The sequence below is a fragment of the Balaenoptera borealis genome (assembly GCF_965194805.1).
Source record: "Balaenoptera borealis genome assembly, chromosome: 8".
NCBI classification, from domain to species: Eukaryota; Metazoa; Chordata; class Mammalia; order Artiodactyla; family Balaenopteridae; genus Balaenoptera; species Balaenoptera borealis.
Window position 1 is genome coordinate 39543823 of NC_138865.1, and position 21883 is coordinate 39565705.

General features: G+C 42.1%; 1 protein-coding gene across 10 annotated transcripts in view; it reads right to left on the reverse strand.

The window, feature by feature from the left end:
* Nucleotides 1-21883, reverse strand: part of NTRK2 (neurotrophic receptor tyrosine kinase 2) — a 409783-nt gene that overhangs the window by 269908 nt on the left and 117992 nt on the right. The window contains exon 14 of one of the 10 annotated variants that reach the window (XM_082401165.1): nucleotides 19871-19947. The exons of the other annotated variants lie outside the window; for them this stretch is intronic. Coding sequence (XP_082257291.1) covers nucleotides 19886-19947 — 62 coding nt within the window. The 3' untranslated portion in view covers nucleotides 19871-19885. The remainder of the gene's footprint in view (nucleotides 1-19870; nucleotides 19948-21883) is intronic. 10 annotated transcript variants of the gene reach the window in all.

Below are 21883 nucleotides of genomic sequence, written 5' to 3' on the forward strand. Positions count from 1 at the left end.
CAAAAAGGAAAACTGCTGAGTTGAAAGGATGTGAAGGGAGCGGAAGAAAGATGCAGCTGCAATCTAAAAAAGCAAATCTTATCACATTTGTCTTTGGAGAAGTAGAAAACGGCCAGCTTGGTGTCTGCAGGGCATGGTGCCACTTTGGAGACAGGATGGTGGCTAGGGTGCCAGGATAGCAGCTCACCTTCATTGGAAAGCAAAGCAAAGCAAATGTCCCCAGAGCCTTCTGGAAAATGTTTACCAGGTAAAAATCAGAGAATATACTCCTGTGTTCTCATAGTATTAGGTATCTAGGAAATGGCGGGGGCAAAATGTTTCCTTCACAATGTTAGACTTGAGCCAGGTGCAATTCCGTTTTATTTCAGCACTTGGGCTTAAACCCCGATTGTCCTAACTTGACATCTGTGGAACATTTAATATCTGTTGGTTGTTGCATCAACTAGCCCTTGCTGTCGTGCTTTTTCAATTTTATTTTATAGGTGACTCAGCCCGAATGGCTGTTGTGATATGTCCAAGGTCACCCAGGAACAGAGTGAGAGCTGAAATCTAAGCCTCTGGATGGTCAGTCCATCTTTTAAAATAGTATCACCTGCACCTGTAGCAGAAATTTCCCAATAGGTAAGTTTAGGTCCTGGTACTTTCTTCTCTGCACTCATTCCAAAAGTTGCTTGACCATTCTTCAAACACCCCTTTTGCTTCCTAAGGATGTTCCTTTTGTCTACACACCATCACATCTCCTAAGATCTCCTTCCACCAAGCAAGCCTTCACCATTCTTGAGGATCCAGTGTAAAAGCTGTCTCCTACGAGAATTTAGTCCACCCCCTCTTAACTTCTCTGACATTCTCTTCCATTCATTCACATGTTCTTCTTTTGTACTTTTGCTAAACTCGTATTTCTTTTCTGTTTACTTTCCTGCATCCCAGACTTTAAGCACAGGAGGGCAGAGAGAGCACGTCTCCACATCTTCTATGCCCTACGCTGCCTTGCATGCTACCAAGGACAGAATGCATTTTAAGTTTTAGCATAGTAATATCTAAACTCTGAGTTCTATTGGAGAAATTTGATGGACTTGATAACAAAACCAAAATGGAAGAGAGGAGAGGAGACAGTACAATGTAGGGTCTACTGCTTCTCATTGGTAACTGGGTTAATCAAATCACTTCAAAGCTTCCTGTACAAAATCACACATTGGGTCAGAAATGTACTGAAGCTTGCAGAGTTAGACACAAGAACACCCACTGAGTGCCTCCTGAAGCATTTTAAGCTCCCGGGGAAAAAGGGCTAGACTTAGTTCATTCTAATTCTCATGATGATCAAAATTATGGGGTGTGGGAATGGGAAAAAGGAAGCTGCTGTCCATTTGTTAGCTGGAGACAAAAACTAAAGTAAATTGCTGAGGATGGTCAGCATAGCTTTTAAAGCTCTGGTTTGACTTTGCAAAATGAAGTTTAGTTATGAGCTGAAAATTAAAGCAGGACACACAAAGTTCTTGGCAAAGCTCGAATATGTAAGGAAAGCAAAAGCCACTGCACAATTAAAATTCAATGATTCTAAGGAGGATGTGATCTGATCAGCAGGGCCTTATGAAAAGTGGCCTGATGAAAAGTGTCCAAGGCCACAAGCACTACCATGTCAGGGATTTCACATAGGATGGGGAGCTCATCCAAAGACCCAGGCCATTGCCGTTATCTGGAGTCACCTAAATGTGCTGTAGGAAAAAAAAAAGATAGAGCTTGTGGTTTCAGGGGCATTAAAATACTCAGAAGGCTTTCACTACAACCACAGTGAGAAACCCAAATCAATCTATTGTTCTCCTGTGGGGTGTGTCTTGCTTTCTGGCTTATGACAATAAACATATATTGCAAAATCTATAGGGTAGCTCTTTGTAAGGTGAAATGATATCTTCTTAAAGACGCTGTTTCATGATTCTCAGACCAGACACTTACCAATGACTCAAACATTCAGTGCCTAAGCATGGCATTATCAATTTCATTATAGAAGACCATGTACTTGCTGCTGTCACAAATATAAATTTGTGTCTAGATTTGTTTTTGCCAAAATACTCCAGACAGTGATTCTTCTTAGTACCTGAAGCCAGAGTACTACAATCTAGTGTCCAAATAGGAAACAAATGACATAAAACCTATTGCTCAATTAACCTATAACTACAGAAACCAGCAAGAACCTCAAACATACACAAAGGAAGTTGCTCAGCTCTGCTCAGTTGTGGTTGAAACCATTGCTCACAGACCAAAATGGGTCTGGAAATAAATTTCTAGAAAAGTAAATAATGCATAAAAGAAGCAAGAGAAAAGAAGTGGACATGGATCAGCCAGAGCCTGTCTGATGGTGGTGATGGTGGTGGTGATGATGGTAGTGATGATGATAATGAAGGTGGTGATGATGGTGGTGGTGATGGTGGTGATGGTGGTGGTGATAATGATGGTGGTAATGATGATGCAGGAGGTGGTGGTGATGGTGGTGGTGGTGATGAAGATGGTGATGATAATGAAGATGAAAGTAGGAGATGGAAGAAGGAAGAGCAGGAGGAGGAAGAGGACTTAAAGGTAAAGCATTGCTATTGATACACTTGGGAGCATGTAAAGAGGGTAACCCCAGTTATTGGAAAGTGAACATGGAGATAATAAGGTCTCAGAGCAGTACCACAAATCCATGTCCAAGTTTAAGCTGATCCTTCAAAGAAGAGAGTAGGTAAAAATAAAATTTGTCCTGGAGCACCGCTTTTTCATTAGGCACTCCAAGCCACACTTCGGAAACAGAGTTTGAAGATTATTAATACTTAGGATGCTTGCTAAGAAAGCAACCATTGGGGGGTCTTTGGAGTGCCCAGTATCCCTGCTTATTATTGCAAAGCTGGAAAGTCAGACCCACTAACGGTTCCAGTGAAGCAGAGAGGAAGGTCTAACAAATTACCTTCACCTGAATAGAGGTATCTCATAAATCTCATCTCCATTTAAATTAGCAAAGTGCACAAGATAATGAAACCTCAGCTAAGCACCAAGTATTCCAGAAGGCAAAACAAAGAGAAGTGGAGTTGATAATCCCCATGAACTGACAACAATAAACATGAATTATCCAAATTTGCCTGAGAATGGGCTCAAAAACAAAGGCCTTTGTGCTGTCTGGCAATGGACATCTTGGGAGGTGGGCTGCCATCTGATGATCTGGTGCAGACAAGGTGAAACTGCCAGAGGCCACGTCCTGAGGACTTACCTGTGGCTCTTCAAGGAGTCTAGTTGGTGCGGTCGCTCCCCAACACTGCAACGGTTCCCTCTCTCATGTGTTGCTGCTGCATCACTCCCTCCTCACTGCCCAGCCCCACAGGCAATGACATTACCGCCAGCTGCCCTGGTTCCTGCCCCCAGACCACAGCTCTGCCTCCATGGCTGCTGCAGGCACACGCAGCAAGCTGCCTGGCTTCAAAGATTCTTCTCTGGCCTCCGCCTTTTATCCAGAGAAGTGGATGTGCCCAAATTCAGAAACAGGAGATGATCACGGGGCGGGAAGGAGGTCCTCCACCCAAACGTGCCCTTTTCCTCTGGTACTTTTTCTCCAGGACACCATTAGCAGAAGAACTTCCATCATCTCAGATGTTATCTCACTAGAATGAGAAATAAAACGCGCCTCTGCTCCACAGCATCTGAGATGTGATGGGGAATTTTGTGTCTGGAAGGTGGTTCACCTGCCCTTGGTGAGCCTATGTGGGACATTACCTGACACTTCTCTTTTAGGTAAAAGTTAAAAGTCCCAGATCAGACCCTTCAGAAGTGAATCCAACTCAACTTCCAGTGGTCATCTCTTACCCTAGCAAGGGTTATAAGGTAATAGCCCAGAGCTGCTCATCAGTCTAAAAGAGTACCAGCCCATTCCCGCCACCAAGAACAGGATCTATGCTCCAAAAGTGTTTCTCCATCAGGTAGAACCCACAGGATTCTGGTGCCACAGCCAATGGTCTGCACGCTCCTTATGAGTAGTAGGTGACCCATTTCAAAAAGCCTCAGTAAAATGAAGGTCATACTCTATTCTCAATAGGAAACTTGAAAAGTGCAAAGTCAATCCCAGAGTCACAGCCTTATATGCATTCAGACTTAGGCAGCCAGCAGAACCCCCAACATGACTTAAATTAACCCCGAAGTTCTGGAAGTCTCCACTGTTGTGACATTTTTATTTGCTCAAAGAGTTCATTTTGGAAAAGGTCCATTCCACCTCACTGCCCTGACTAACCCTGCAGCAATGCCTTAGGGCAGCTGGACATATGCCAACCTCAGAGTTGGCATGGCAACACCCCTATCTGAGAGATGGAAAGATCCTCTCGACGCCCTGATTCTTTCATGTGGTAACACAGAAAGTCCCTTCATGTTTCTTTGGTTCAGGTACAACTCATACATGGAGAAAACTCTGAATTTTCAAGAGAGTGCATTTTTACACACACCAGATTTCACAGTTTATTTTCCTTTTTAAATAAAGTATGCATCGCATACATGGCATACCAAATATAATAGCTTGGTTAAGAATTATAGCAACCATGCCAAGAAGCAACTAGAACCAAGACACTGGAAAAACAATGTATTCTAGTTTTTTTTCTTTTAATGAAAATTTAGTATAGCCAAACATCTGACATTATTTTAAGGAATGTTTTCCATACCTTACAGGAAGTTCTTTGCTGAGTCAAGTGATTAAAAGGGAAAGGCTATTTACCTTGTAACTCTACACACATTCTTAGTTCAAAACAGAAATCACCATCTACGTAAGCACAAGAGGCATTCAAAGAAAGACAGGTGAGGGACAAACGCATTGCCTTATGTGAAAGCTGTAACAATTTTAAAATGTCACATAGATGAAAGGACAGAGTATAATTACACGGGCATAGCAGGAATGATTGGAGTATAAGTTTTTTCTTTCATTCTTCATCATTATGGCCATTTACCATCCATCATTTAACTATTCAAGACCCTAGAACTTTACTCACAGCTACCACTGGAATTAGAATTTTAATAAGTACAGTGGCCCTACATGTTTATCTTCTCTGTTAATTGCATGAGGGCTGAAAGAAAACCACCTGGATGGCTGCTTAGGTAGCAAGAAGCAGCCTGAAGCCAGCAGAACTGTGTTTGAATCCTGCCCCTGTCCCTCCTGAGCTGTGTAACCCTGGCCAAGTTGAGGGGCTTCTCTGAGCCTCAGTTGCCCATTCTAGAACAGAGGTGAAATAAATCTAATATATTGTGATGACTAGAGTTGACATGAGTACCTAATACTCTCCATGCCATTTACAGTTTCCTCAGCTCAAGACAGTTACTAGAATTATGACATTTAGACAAAGTGCCAAGCCTTAGAAATTCCAAACTGTCCCACTGATTAACAAAACACAATTGGAATAATCTCTCTCCTGACCTTGGTCCACCTTCATTGAGCCCATTTAGGACTTTGTAGTAAATGCTCACTATGACTTTGAACCAATTAATGACTATATCCTTAAAGCTCTCAAGATTGGAAGATACCTTCACAAATGTTTGCCTGGTTCCAGGCTGTGTAACCAAGTGTCTTTCACTTTCATCTCCCAATTTTCCGTCTTCCTGATTTGTTCTTCTGGGCTGTCAAAATGACTTTTGGGGGATATATATTCTCTCTCTCTTTTTCTCTCTCCCTCTCTCATGTCTTACTGTCTCTGCATCTCTGGGTCCTTCTCTCATTTTCTCCTGTGGGCTGGGAAGAACTGCTGCATATGTTGACATCACTGTATTTGTTTCTCGAGTGGAACTTATGTTCTAAATTTCAATATGATATGGTTTCCTCTTTAAAAATCTAATATAGATTCTACTTTATTGGAAGTTATCTTGCCATTGTGCTGCTGTGGTTGTTTTGTTTTGTTTTGTTTTACTCTGCTAAAACACTGGGGGCAAAGAACATTAAAGCTAAGTACCAATCAGAAATGAAGATACACCATTTCTGAAAATATTACTAAATAATGTAAGCAAGAGAAATATGGCAATTTATAAAAATCTGGTTTCCTTACACCTTTTCAAGTATATATGAGTCACATTTAACACACTTCTTTTGGGAAGGGGGCTATCATTTGCTTATTGTGAAATGAAAAGGAAGGTTAGTACTTCCATTTTACAGGTGAAAACATAAAGGCAGAAGGGGGCTAAGTGATCATGTTTCATTTGATTTAAGTATATGATTTTTAATGCATTACAGTTGATTTACAATATTGTGTTAGTTTCAGGTGTACAGCAAAGTGATTCAGTTATACATATGTGTGTGTGTGTATACATATATATATTCTTTTTAAATTCTTTTCCATTATAGGTTATTATAAGGTATTAAATATGGTTCCCTGTGCTATACAGTAAATCCTTATTGTATGTATATGTTTCATTCAGTAGTCACACAGTAATAAGCCATCTTCCATTGTGATAACAGGATACCAAAATGTCTTTTTAAATTATCTTGTGTAATTCAGCCTAGCACTTTAGGACAAAAAATTCTCCAGCTTCCTTTCCAAAGTAAGGACCTCTGTCATCCACCAAGAAATAAATGCCTCAAGAAACAAGGGGACTTTAAAGTAGACGAACCCTTGCTCCACCCACCACTGGGGTGTTGCTGAGATGCTCTTGTGCTACTCACTAGAATAATCATGCCTCAGTGGTTTCCAGATTTCCAGTCACAGGCATGAGCCGGACACTCTAACCCTGCATCCAGTCAATTCAGCAGCCACTGCCAACGACTGCTTTCAACTGCATTTTCAATCCCAGGTCCAAATAAATTCTTTGTTATGAGCTATAAAGTAAAAACTCCCAGAAGGGAACTTTGCCCAAAACTTCCATCTTCACACTCCTGCAAAAGTGTGGTCCTCTCAGTTAGAAGCCCTGGGATTGCTGGAGGAGGGTTGTGCTGAACCACATAGCTACCAGAGCCACGGGCTGGCCAAGGGTCCTCTCCCACCACTCTCAGGAGGTAAGATGCTTTTCGATGCCAAAATGGTGGCCACTGATTGGTGATATCACTGAGTCTGAAGATTGGCCAGTGCCAGGGATTCAGAGATTTCACACCCATGGTGGAAGACATCTGAGAACCATTCCATGGCTTCAGTTCAATTCCAGAACCACAAAAAAAATTTGCAAAAGGATTTTGCCTTCATCCACAGTTCTAGGAGTCTACAGTTCCACAACTGAGGAATACACATAGATAACAAATATGAAACCTCACCTTGATAGATTTTCAGCTTACCCTTGTCCTAGACACCAGCACCAGCTGCTCCAAGGCCAGGGGAGAGCCTCCAGACACACGTCCTCTAGATCCAGGGTTGTCTCTGAGACGTTGCTCGTTTCCTCCCAGCTAACATCTTCCAGCAGTAGCTAAATGAACCAAACCCTAACTAAATTTAACTGGCTAATTGCACCTAAATTACAGTCACAAAGCCCCTTCAGAAGATTCAGTCAATTTCTTGAGGGAGAAGTAAATGTTTTACTATATAATTATAAACTTAATTAACATAAAATAAATTAATTAGGGACTTGGGCTCGTAATGAACAGCACAGTTTAGCTGTTTATTTTTTTATTTTTTTGTTTTGTTTTTTTTTGGTTTTTTTTAAACATCTTTATTGGAGTATAATTGCTTTACAATGTTGTGTTAGTTTCCGCTGTATAACAAAGTGAATTAGCTATACGAATACATATATTCCCATATTCCCTCCCTCCTGCATCTCCCTCCCACCCTCCCTATCCCACCCCTCTAGGTGGTCAGAAAGCACTGAGGTTTAGCTGCTTATTGCTGTATTTTCCAGGGGAAGCTAAACCTGCAGAAGAGGGCTAACTTGTGCTTTAACTAATTCCATCTCATCTCTCCCACCCCCAACTGAACTGTTTAGATTTCTGGTTTATACTCAGTAGCACAGCATCTAAAATCCTACAGATTTCAAATGGAGAGAGTTTCTGTGCTAATCTCTAGGAAAAAGAAAAATTCCCATCCTAAACCATCATAGCTCCAATAATTACTAGCTGGCAGTTTGCTGAAATAACAGATGATTATACAAAGCAAGAGTTCTCTGTCCCAAAGTATAATGACAAAAACTCACCTAGAGCCGAAATAACCATCTGCCACAGAGTGTTCCACATGGTTTGTTGGCTTGTTTGTTTTTTAATTCCGAGAAAGAATTCAAAAATCGTTTTGGCAAAGAAAGATGATTTCACAAAAATGACCCAGTTTCCAACCTGTATTGCCTGAACTATTGTCCTAAAATTTTTTTTTATCTGACTTAGGAGAGGAGGAGGCTGAGAAGAGGACCTTTGAGGATGATCTTGATGGTGCAGAGTAAGTTTCTGGTAAGTGAAAAAAGTCTTGTTCTAATTTTCAAAAGTGTCCATAATTTCTAGGAACTCCAGCCTGCATCTCTCATACTTGTTTTCCCCCTTGATTGCAGTGAAGATGGAGAATAGCTGCTATGCATAATCTGACCCACGGAGAGGTAGGAAAAAGAGTGGTTGAGAGTAAGGGTCTGAAGCTAGAACACACAGTGATGGTGCAACCTTGGGAAGGCTGTCTCAGTGTCCTCATGTGTGAAATGGAGCTAATGATAGTATTTAATTTGGGGCTGCTGCAGATTAAATAAGCTAATACATACATAGCAAGTGCTTAAAAAAGGGTCTGGCACCTAATACACGTTCAATAAGTATTAGCTATTTCTGCACTGTAGCTCTTAGCTTTTGTCCCTTTGAAACAGCAAATGTTGTATGTTCAAAAAGAGTTGCGAATGTTTATTAATACAGATCTAATTTGTTGGACATTCTGGTCAATACATGCACCAAATGGAGAAGACAATTCAGGGTTGATATTGTGAATAAAAAGAATCCTCGTGTTTTAGATAAGAAATGATCTATGTTGTCACAGAATCAGAGAACTTAGTGAAGAAAGGAAACTCAGAGATCCTGCAGCCCATGCACCGCAGACAGTCTCCCCCTTTCATCTCAAGGACACAGAGCTGGCAAAGGGCAAACTCAGGGCCCTTGTGGTGCTGGCTACAGACTCAGAGCTGGAACAAAATGTCAACATGGTGAGAGCTTCTTTCTTTTGGTGGAAGTCAAAGACAGAAATGGAACCAGTTGTTTTTTATTTGAAAATAAATGTCCCAGTGGATCTGGTCTGGGAGTTCTGAATGCATTTCTGCTAAATCACCTATTTATTTTATTTTATTTTTACTGAAACATTAAATTGATTTCCACGTGGAGGGGAAGTGGAACTCAGTCACTGTGTTCAGCTATCACAGGATCACCCATGACTGGTTATACAGGGGTTATCGAATGTTTTCTGTGAAGAGCCAAATAGTAAATATTTTCAACTCTGTGGGATACATAGTCTGTGTCACAGCTAGCGTGTCATTCTACCACTGTAGCATAAAGGCAGCCACACAATATGTGAGGGAATGAGTTGGCTGTGTTCCAATAAAACTTTATTTATAAAAACAGTTTGCCGATCTTTGATTGACGCAACCACCTGCCTGATAGTGTTTTTACCTTATTTCCTCTACTTTTTGCTACCTTAAGCTTCCTCCTTAAATGAACGTTCATACTGTTTCAATATTCTTACCACGATATGATCGATATGCAGTAGAATCTAATTTATGGCATACTAGAAAGAAAAGCCAGCATTAATTTATGAAAGCTCTAAATTATGAAATATGTTTAAAGAAATGCAGCTTTATTACTTTCATATACATATAGGAATCGAAATTAAGCCAATAAAGCATTTCCAGCATGTTTTGGCAAGTAGGGGGTAATTCAGCCTTACCCAAAAGTAACGAAGAACTTAAAATTACATAATTCATTAACTGTTTTCATGAGATTTCTTCTAAAGGGCTTTAAAGGTTTGCTCCCTAAGACAGTGGAATTTGATTCCTACCACCCCATCTTATTTCCACTATTAAACTATTAATTGATTTGGTGATTCCTTTGTTCACAGAAGATGCCCAAATACTCCACCAAGCCAATTTCTCACTACATTCATGATCTGAGTCAGCCAGAGTTCTTGAACTATCAGAAAAACTACACAGATTGTAATCTTACCACATCATAGACTCATACCGTCTTTTGAAACAGCTTTACTGCTCTTTCTCCGAGTGCTTCTATCTGACATTTGGCAGATATCGTGGGTTAGCTATTCAAAATCCATCCACAAACCCCTTTTCCCTTGTCTCCCTCTACCTTTTGAGGGAGAAAAGCCAATATAATTGATTTCCCAGTCTCCCTTGAAGCTAAGGGTGGGCATGGGCCACGATCCTGGTCATTGAGGTACAGCTAGAAGTCCAGGGGCGGGGGTCCTCTCTTCTGGAATTAAAAGGCCAAATCTCACCGCCTTCTTCCTTCTTTCTACTTGGGGTGTAGATTTGAAACCTGGAGGCAACACAGGCATCTTGAGACCACAAGGTCATGAACACGAGGAAAAGGTCTACCTGCTAAGGATAGGAGAAGGGAAAGGCAGAAAGAGCCAGGGTCCCTGAAGGCACCATTAAGCCACCATACAAGCTTTGGATCCAGGAATTCTGGCTGTGTGAAACAAATAAAATTCTGTCTAAGTGGTTGCTTGTTTTCGCTTGCAATTCTAAATGACACAATTCAAGGAAACTTTGGGCTTTTTTCGTTATTCTCAGGGGTAGGGAGAGGGAAAGAGGGAGAGGTGGAGAGAAAGAATGACTCTAAACTAAAGAGCCCTACCTACAACCAGAGAGAAGTAATCAGCTTTCAAGTGACACTGTGGCATCTGTGTGACACCTGGAACTCTCCGCAATGACCCATGTTACAATAATGTGGAGCTGGGTGGGGAGCCAGGACAGAAATGCCCTAGGAACAGCCACCCTGGGGCCCCAGAGAGCCAGGGAGTGGGGGGAGCCAAACCTCCCCTATGCCTCTGAAAGGGTCACAGAAGAGACACTGAGAGAAGAATGCTGCCCTCAGTTACATGATCAAGGAGACAAAGAAATTTGGGGCAGGGGAAGGGCGTCCAGGAGAGGAGAACTGAGCAGAGAAAAGATGTAGCGTGAGTGTATAACTCAGTGAGCCAGGCACCATGGAGGAGGCATGGGGACCAGCCAGCCCTCAGCCAAGTCCTGGGGTTAGGGAGAACCACCAGATCCCCTTGGCATCTGAGGATGTGGAAGCTGAGGAGCCTGGGGTTGCTTCTGCCCGTGGTTGCTCAAGGAAGCAGCTGCCCCACATGTATCCCCTCCTCCCAAGGCCCCTGAGAGCTGTACGATGGTGCCGTGCTTGATCTGCGCCCACGTGCATGATGGCCGTGGGCCCTCCAGGTTTCCTAGAACCCAGAGCTCTGAGCGAGAACATCGATAGGTGCCTGTTGCCCAAGAGGGGCAGAGAAGGGGCAAGATTGTCAGTGGGCATGAAACCAGGCAAGGGAGCCGCAGAAGGACCTGGGTGGGCCTGATGCTGGAGGCCATGGCAAGCCTGAGAACATCGGCAGTAGAGAAGCCCAGGGGAGAGGCCAACACCAAGGACCAAAGGCCAGGCAGATTCCAGGGGAAGTCCTCCCCAGCCCGTCCTTCAGATCCCTGAACTTTCGGAGTTTACCTGAATGACAACATTAAGAGGAAAATAAAGACCACAGATGTTTTCAAGTCCTAGACTAGGGAGGAGTTTTCATATTCTCCCCAAATACAGATTTCATGAGATTGCGCTTTTGTCTCCCCTTGTTATCTCACTGAGATTTTGTCTTCTCACCAAACACAGCGAGATGGACGCATGTCCATGAGAGTGAGATGCTCGTGTTTCAGATCAAGACACGAAGAAAAGGAATCCTGCCTACTTAACATTAGATTCAACCTTTGTCCCGGACCTACCAAGTCCCTCTACAACCAAGAATTTCCCTCCTTGGACGACACTCACACCTACCATAATTACAAACGTGTGAAAGAGGGCAGACAGCAAAAAGGGGGAGAACGGTGACCATTTTCTCACATGCCTGATTGTGTGAGGCACTTTGCATATTTTCACTCATTTAAGGTGTGCTTTATCCTCATATCAGAGATGAGAAAACAGAAGATAAGTAATTTGCTCAGTCTCCAACAAACAATAAAACACAGCTATATCCAACCTCAAAGCACACTGCATTGTACTGTTTCAGTTTGGTTTTCGTTTTCACTGTGCCATTTTGTTAGCCCATCTGAATTGCCTTTTTAACCTGTTAACTCTCTCTCCCAAACAGGAAAGTAAAGAGTCCTCAAGAGCCTTTGCCCTTGTCCCGTAAATAAATGTACCAATGGCAATGGACACGGAAGCCCCCATTTTGAGGTGATGCTTCATTCTCATTACTAGTCAATTTCTCCCGAATCTTCTTTCTTGTAGTTGGGTGTTTTCATAGATACAATGTCTCCTGGTAATACTGTCAAATGCTGAAGGTGAGGGTTAAAATATTCCTGGATGTAGCCCCAGACAGATGCAAACATCAACACCTGAGACCAGCAAGCCTCCCTCCTTGCCAAACTTGCATCTCTGGACATGAAAAGAAGGCAGCTTGAGCTTGTGTGGAGTCGAATGGGTTATCTGAAACCACTCCCTCCGTGCTCCACATCAGGGCCTGGAATGGATTTTCTGAAAAGGGCCAGGTAGCAAAGATTTCCAGCTGCACTGTCTACATGGTCTCCCTCTGAGGCAACCACTCCACTCTGCTGTTTTAGTGCAAAAGTAGCCATTGACAATGACACACGGACGTGGCCATACGCCACTAAAACTTTATTCACAGAAACAGATTTGGCCCACAAGTGTTCTGTAGTCGTTTCTGTAATCCACACAGTAGGAGGGTTAGTTGCCCTCCCTCCGTCTGAAATAGAAGAGCATGGAAATTCTTTCACGTTAAAATATCTCAACCTGTGTAATATAAGCTTACCTATACGCTGTACCCCAAGTGTCTTCTGGACAAATTCAAAATCTTGTTTCATAAAATTATCTTCTGTGTTTGTGACTGGAGAAATGAATGCCTCAGGGCAGGCAAATGGTCCTGAAGCAGTGCGGCGCCAGTGGGACACAGCTGGGAGAAGATTCCTGGCCGCACTCACCATCCCCAACTTCACCATATGAAAAATGCTGCCTCTCAATTAGTAGCGCAGAAATAGTAGTACTTTCATTATGACTCACGCTCTGCAATTTAGGTCATGCCTACGGCAATCAATAAAACCCTCCACTTAGATTCTCCATGGCTAATTTGATCCCCCCCACCCGCCCTAAACCAGGAGATTTTTTTTTTTTTTAGTTGTTTTCAATTAAGCCAATTTGTCACAGACACTTCTGTTCTCAATAGGGCATTTTCAACCCAAATTTCTCTTTTGTTTTGAAAATAGCAAAGTGGGCGAAATGCATGTGCCAGTGTTAGGCTCAAACCACTACAATGTGTGCAAGGAATTACTGAAAATAGAGAAGAGACCTCAGTAATCTCACACACACGCACACACACACACACACACACACACACACACACAGTTGCCTTCCTTTACTGTCTCATTGTGTGTGTTCTGTACACACCCTTGAGTGAGTGGCATGTTAGACCCTGATGATGGTGCTGACGGTGATGACAGCTGCATTTTATTAAGCATCGCTACATAATGGACACCGTGGGAACCACTTCCCACGTGTCATCTCAAATCCTCATGACAGCTCTGCTCTCCCTGTTTACAGAAGAGGAAATCGAGGCTTAGGGGACTTATATAATGTCTATTCTAAGGGAGGCTATGAAACACTGAGGGCAAAAGAGAGCTCAGAGTTTAAATCTCCACCTTACTAATGTGTGACGTTGAGCAACTTTCTTAACCTTGGGCAAGGCTAGGTGTTCTCATTTGTAAATGGCGATAATTACATCTTCCTTAAGACTGTGTTGAAAGAACCAGATGAGATGATACCTATAAGCTCCTAGATGGATGCCTTAGCACATGCATTAGTCTGAACCAGAAGAAAAGGCCTCTATTTAACCAGTGTCTTAGCCTAGGAAAGTGATAATTTCATATGGCTCAAACTGATGATGTCTCAGCAAAGGGTAGTATTGCTATTATTGTTCCAGAACGATAGCAGGTAGCCAAGAAGGGATTTTAATCTGAATGTGACTGATGGTAAAGGCCAGTCCTTCTTTGCTAACTTAGTGACCTTTACAGAAATACAATGATATTTCTTATGGAGGATTCTCTTGATATACGGAAACTGACATCAGGGAGCTGGTAAATGACAAGAACAACATGAGTATTTTTTTTATTTTACTAACAGCATTTTATGAACGGACAAAGTCCATTTCATAATCAGCTTGGTATATCCAAAACTTGTTTGAAGTATATTAACCAAATGTCAGTTGAATAAAAATGTGAACTATCTCTCTCCTTTAATGTATGAAGGGTTATGATCTACTGAAAATTGGGATCTGCCTCATTAAACAGTTATAATTAACTCTGCTCATAATATTCCACAGTGGAATTGCTGCTGTGGTTGATTAAAACTAGGAGGATAATTCAGCAGCATTCGATGAAAGAACAATCAGGTTTTCTCTTTCATATTCCATGATGGGAACTGGGATTAAAAATAACTTTCTCTTCCCAGGATGCGGAATCTTAGGGTAAAGAGACTTCCCCTCAAATGCCTGTCCGCTCATTGACAGGCTTAAAAGAAATAACTTCCCATCTGAAACTAAACCATTTCTTGTTGTTTTACCATGTTCCCAGTGGCTACATACGTTGAAAGAGTCCAGGCATTTTTCAAGCTCGAGTTGCTTTTTTAGACAACATCTTTCAAACCCAGAGATAACTATAAAAAACCTTTTTCCCTAAAATATGAGATTCTAATCTCTGGGGTGTTGCCTCATAAGACTGTAAAATCCAATCAGAAAGAGGAATTTCTCCACTTGCTTTTTTTCTAAATAAATGACAAAACATCATTCTTTGGGTAATGAATAGAGAGGAAATACCACAGTCAAGAAAACATTTGAAAATATTTGCATAGTATTTTGACTGGAAACCACATGTGTTCGCCAGAACTTTTCAGGGTGTCTACCCCTGAGGTGTCCACAGTCAGAAAAACTCTCTGGAGAGAAACTTTTAAAAATAACTTATCACTGTTGGTTCTGCCCACCTTTGAGTCTGCATGGAACCAAGGATTGCTTTGGAATGTTGCAGAGAGAATGGTCAGTTATTTGGCTCTTTTTGTTTGTTTGGTTTTTGGCTGATGGAGACATAAGCAACTATAAGTAAATATTAGGGCAAAAGCAGTTAACTCTAAGTATTAATCTAGATGTTCTGGTCAGAGTCCTCAAATAATGAGATGACCAAAGGGAACACATCTCCTGGAGGGAGAGGGGTCATAGGCCAGGCCCCCTTTCATCTCCCAGTCACCATTTTGATGTTGGGTTGTGCAACCATCAACGTCCCCTTCGTAAGTACCAAGAGAGCATCACACTTGCTCCATTCAGCAGAAGAGGTAAGGTGCTCACATTTCTCTAACAGTAGTCAGTCACAGAGCCTTTGTTCTAAAAAGCTCAACTAAGCCAATAAATACTAAAGTAAATAAACATAATATATGACTCTACTAGGCAAATCCCTAGGGGGCAATGTTACATTTGAAAGGAAAGAGCCAATGAACATACGACACAGAAATAACTGAACAGGAGACACATCGATTAATAAAACCACATTACAGCCAGGGTTCATTTTTGTAATAGTAATTGCCTCATCGGTGCACATTGGCAATCATAAGAGGGGTTTCTCTCTCAATTCCCTAGTTTCTATCTTGAACTAAATTTCTCTTTCAACCCCCTGAAACCGTACTGTAGATTCCCCTTCATATGTCCACCACACATACCCACACTGCCTCCAACACCCCCATTGGCTCCACACTCAAAACCCCATCTCCCTGCATCATATCCACCCCAAACTTTCAGGATGGATGCATGGGATGGTTTTCAAAACTCTAAAAAAGACTAGCTGACATAGCAAATACCAACCTTGAGTGACCTTGAGAATATTGATCAAGCCCTGTTTCTCTGTTACAAGGTAGGGAAATGAAACAGTCTTCTAAATCATTAATGGATTCCTTTTCTGTTCTTCTATTCAACTCCCTTGTCCCTCACCCAAGCCAGGAATCTTCATCCTTACATCTTGGTGAGAAACAGTAAAATTTCTCTTGTCAACATGTTCGAGAAGAAAGTTCAATTTTCTTTCACCACTACTTAAAATAGCCAAGGAAAAATTGATCCACAATCAACTGCCTCAGAAAGATGTATTATTTTTTGTTCCTTTTGTGGGACCAATGGTTAAGCCCCCCTTAGAAATTTATTAAGAAGGTAACAGCAAAGAAAAGAATAATATTTAAGCAAAAGTTTGCTTGACTTCATTTTTCTAGCTAAGAGTTTTCTCTGATAGAATATTGAGATCGGCATATAGACCATTTGGATTACAGACTGAGAGTATGTCTATGCACTGGGGAGAAACCCGTATTTAAAATGCAGTGCAACTGTATTACCTGGAAGAAATAGAATGTCACATCCACTACATCCATTGCCACCCTAGTACACAAGCTATTTATTATGTATCCCTAATATACAAGCTATTTTGTTAACCAACCACCTATCAAGACCCTGGGAAGAGAGTAGCAAGAGCTGTTATGGGTAGGAAGATAGAAAAGGGGTAAGAAAGTTTAGGGTTAAGATGAGCTTGACTGATAATCTCTGTGGCCAGAGGGCAAGAAAGAGCACAAGGCAGGGGGTGAAGAGAGAAGACAGAGGCTTTGTGGGTGTGTGTGGAGTGGAGTGTCTGCAGGTGCAAGAAAGCCCTCCTGGATTTAAGACTGCCACTAAATCCAGGCTGACCTTGGCAAGTCCAAGGGTCACTGAGGGCCTCAGTTTCCCCAAGGAAGCTGAACTAGCGGCCTCAGACCCCCATTTCCAGGTCAAACACCCAGAGGTTCTATGATGCAAACTTGTCTTTCTTTGCCATCGCTAGACCAAACCCTGAGTGTCAGCTCTGGGCTATCAAGATCTGGCATGGATACATTTAATTCAGTTCACCTCACCGGGACCTCTGGCTGTTCCCCAATAGCTCAGCAATTTCATAATCTGCTCGGTGGAAGCTCGTTCACCTAGTGGTCACTTCTTCAGGCCACACCTGAGGACAGAAAGCAGCTTCTCTCGGGCAGGTCCCCGAGAGCCTCCTTGCTTCTTCTCTCCCCTTCACATCGCAAAGGAGAGGCAGACACCTCAGCTCCGGCCACGTCAGAACCGAAACGTTCTTCAACTCGCTTGGAGCTGGGCCTCTGGGCCCTGCCGCTCCTGGCCATCCCCTCACAGCCACCACAAAGGCCTTGGCAACAATTTCTCAATGGCCTTTCCTCCAGCCTCTTCCAGTTGACCAAGCTGAGGCCTTCGGTGCTGGTGAGCACAGCCTACTTCTAAATGTCTCTACTCCCTTGATTCCTCTAACACCATTTTCAGGCCTCTCTAGCCTCCATCTGGCCATTTCTTCCCCTCTCCCTTCACAGTTTTGTGGTCCCCAAGGCTCCCTCTTCCTCATTCTCTGGCAGCTCTCCTACAGCTATGCCTTCCCAATCCAGGTCTCCGGTCTGTGTTCTCTGGTCTGTTTCTCCCTGCTGAGAAACAGACACCTGTTCTGGAAGGACTGAGCCCTACCCTCAACTCATGGTAGCTCCCAAGGCTGATGAAGCCCCTCTCCTACCTAAGTCATATCCAGGCTCCCTATAGGTACAAGTCCATCCCAGGCCACCCAAGCGCCCCCTCCTGCTCTGTCAGCTGCCCTTGGTCAGTCTACCTGGATAGTACTTGACACTTTTCTGTCCTCATGCATCTGTCTCAGGCACACATGACACCATTCCCCCAGAGCACCCCACCCTGCCCTCATCCCTCAAGTTCAAACCTCTGCACAGATTTCCCTTTGCTAATTCCCTGCCTGGGGGACTCTTACCTTCAACAGCCAAGCTCAAGTGCCCTCTTCTACATAAAACCAGCCCTGGGTCTCTGAGGCTGGGGCAGAAGAGCCCCCATCCAAGCCCCCAGAACAGACACGGATGACAGAGTGTATCACATTGCTCTCTCTGGTTGGCTCTTCAGCAAATACTTCTCCAGGGTGAACTTCTCCTCTCTATAGCCCAGCATACAGAACGGACAGACACTCAACCAAATGTCTGAAAAATGGCAGATGGACTCAATAAATCTGATCAGTATCAGCCAAATGTACATTCTTGTTAATTTTTATTTTCCTCCCATTTTCCCATTTTTTTTTAAATTTCACTTTCATTTTCTTATCAAGTATACTACTCCTGGTCTCTATAAAATATTTTAATACCTAAAGGTAATATTATATTAGGAAATTATATATATTATAATAAAATATTACAATTGTGATTCTAATAATTAAAATTAATAATAATAATAAACTTACTGAATGTTTTTACACTTACTATGTACGATAATATAGCTAATAAGTGATGTTAACCATATGCCAAACTTTCTTCTAAGTGTTTCACATGTATCAATTCATTCAATCTTCATAACAGCCCTATATGTAGTATTATCATTATTGCCTTTTAGAGGTGAGAAAATTGAGGCACAGAAAGGTTGAGTAACATGGCCAAACTCACAAAGTTAGTCAGTGCTGGAGCTCAAGTTCAAACCCAAGAAACTGTCTAGTGAGCTAGACCAACCACCTCTCTGCACACTATCCCACCCACCATAAAAGGCTTTTATAGAAATTTTCCTATTCAGTCCTGACAGCAACTCTGTAAAGTAGGGTAATAATCATCACCATGTTTTGCAATGAAGAAAACAGAGGTTTTTGAGAGCTTAAGAAATTCCCCAGAGGTCACACGGCTAAGAAGGGGTGGACATTGGAATTAAAAGCCCAGTGTTTTGCCTAACTTTTCACATTTGAAAAGACGAGGTGAGGAAAGAACATACAGAGTTCATTAAGTCCCATCCATACAGTCATTACTGTTTAGGCAGCCGCATTTCACCATGCCCCACACCCCAAATACCTGAGAGATCTGTTCACATCACCCTAATTTCACTGATGGGTAAGGAGCCAGTGCCTAGCTCAGTCTAGGAACCATGTCCCTGGGGTCCTGAGACTCCTGAGTTGGCCCCTTTCAGTTGTCTCTGTCATGATACATGAGATCATTTTGCACCTGGTCATTTTGAATATGCATTGTTTTTTCGGTAACATCATTTCAAGCTTCCAGAAATCTGACTAGTGTGGAAATAGAATTGCTTCTCCCTTGGTTCAGGAACAATGACGTTTCAAAAAAAGGGATTAAAATTGAGAGTGGATTTTAAACATGTTTTTCCAGAAGCCCATGATTCCTTGTTAGAGAATCCCTACCCCCACCCCCAGCAAATCCACAGCTCCTTAGAGCAGACAAGGCGTTTGCAATCACAGATGTGTGATGATCTCTGGGACCTGGAAACCTGTAATTCAAACATATGCAACATAACATCTTTCTTAAAAATAACCTTCTCTCCCATTGTCCCTTTTTTTAGTTTTAAGGTAGCACCTTTCTTTTCATAAAGTTTACATTTTTCTGGTTAGATATTATTTGGCTAAAATGATTAAAAGGTTAGCCTATAAAGATAAAGAAAACAACACATCCTATTTTGGAGAAAAACAGAAAAAGGAACCAGAAGTAGAGACAGATGGATCAAAAAACCAAAAGGTGGGAAAAAACAGAAAAGAATAACTAAAAGAATTAATACTAATACTGAACATTACGGACAATTTGTAACTGATATCTGCCCAGATCTGGATCCCAGTATCACCACTCATCAGGCAAGTTACTTCGTCTCCTGTATCTCAGTTTCCTTACCTGTATCTTCCGCATCTAACTCATGAGGTTGTTGACGGTATCAAATGAGATAACACATGTAAAGTATGGAGTCGTGTCTGGAACAAAGCAAATGCTCAAAAATTGATAACTATTTGTGGTGGTGATTATTTTAAGGAAGACATAAATTTCACCATCTTGATCATTCCCAGGGCACTATGGGAATGTGAGACCCTTAGAGGACTGGGGTTAGCAGTAAACAATGTAAAGACTAAGGGTTCACACTGGGACTCAACACGCTCTGGTTTCCCTCATTTTGTACAGAAGCATGCATGACTTTTGGAATTCTCAGGTCATGTTTCTAAGAGATTTCTCAGTTCCTTTCAGACCAAAGTCACACTAAATTCTGGTGCACACTGCCAGGTGAGTGGCTCCAATAGCATGGTGCTTGTGGTGTAAGTCACCGACTTGGCTGGGAATGAAAGTAACTTCAGTTCATCCTTTGTCTGCAATGATGAGCTTTCCCTGACTCTCCAAATTGATGTTCTAAGAACAGTTAGTCCAACAATGGATGCCTTCCAAGGACATTTTTCTCATATAATTTAAGTTACCAAAGAACTAACAAAAATCTCATAGGAAAAAATAAGGCACAGTACACAATTAAAAAGCATATGCCATTAACACTGTGTAATTAGGGATTTCTCAAACTCAAAGTTTCTTTAGGCCAGTATTTTGGAGGCCCAGTTAGAAGCCAATTTTTCTATGAAAGCATTTTGTTAGCATGAGCAAGAAGTAATCTTTCTCTCTGAAGGTCCAAGGCAATACCTCTGTCCCTCTTCTTAAAAATTAGTTAGCTTGGCTTTGAGTCATATAGAAGCCACTTGACTGCAAGGGCTACTGCTTATTTAGCCCATAATCACACTCCGTTCTCCATGTATACACATAGCAGGCCCTTCACAAACATTCAATGAGTCAGTAAATACACTCGTTAGATTCAGAACAGTTCCTGTTTTTTAACCAGTGTGGATAATAAAGACAGCTGGACTAGAGCAGCCAACCTATTCCAGGAAATGACTGGTTTTGACCTGTGGAGCATGGTTTTGGTTGGGGTTTACCATTCCTCTTGTTTAAATGGGGGAAAAGAAGTGGGGATACTCCCTTCTAAAACTTCTGTGATGCTATTTGCATTTTTAAATCGCTGCTAACACCATCTGTTTATAGATCTCAGGCGAAATACAATGAGAGGATAAAGAAGGGGACTTCTCTCATGAAATGCATGAACTCGCGTTAAATAGGATTTATGACTCTCTGGTTCCTCTCTCCATTTATCCAACCTCCTAGAGAAAATGGATTCTTACTGGGTTCACCTAAAACATTTTATAAGTGTTCAGTTCCCAAGGTAACTAAAATGTGAGAAGGAAAAAATAATAAGATATGAATAAAACCGCCAAAGGTTTATTTTTCCCAACTGATCTGAATTAAAATGGTAATAACTCAGATGAGTGGTGTTCTAGTATTTTGATTCATACTGGACATTGGACACTTGTTGACGAACAATTAGTTGACGAACATTAATTATCAAACACTCTCTGCCCCCACCTCTCAGGAGATGTCACTGAGAGGACCAGAGTCCTGGCCTGGGACCTTGCACATGGCAACCACTAAAGGAGGATTGGTTCAGTGTGTGACACTGTTTGGAAACAAACAGTGTTGAATCAGCACCCAGAAAATACATATCTGGATGAAGGCCCTCTCCTTCTCTCTTCCTGCGCATGCCCCAACACACACACTCACACACCTTCAAGAGCAGCTATCAAACTCTGCACATTTGTTTGTATCAAACAGATACAAACTTGTTTCATCTCACAACACACTCTGAAGAAGAAGCACCACCCCGATTGTCCGGAAGAGGAAGAAGCCAGCTAAGAGAGGTGAGAAGACCACCCAAAGCCACACAGCTAGTAATGGCTGCACAGGAATTTGAACCCAGATCTGCCATACTCTGCCCATGCCTTTCCATCAGGCCACGCTGCTTCCTTCAACCATGCTGCCTTT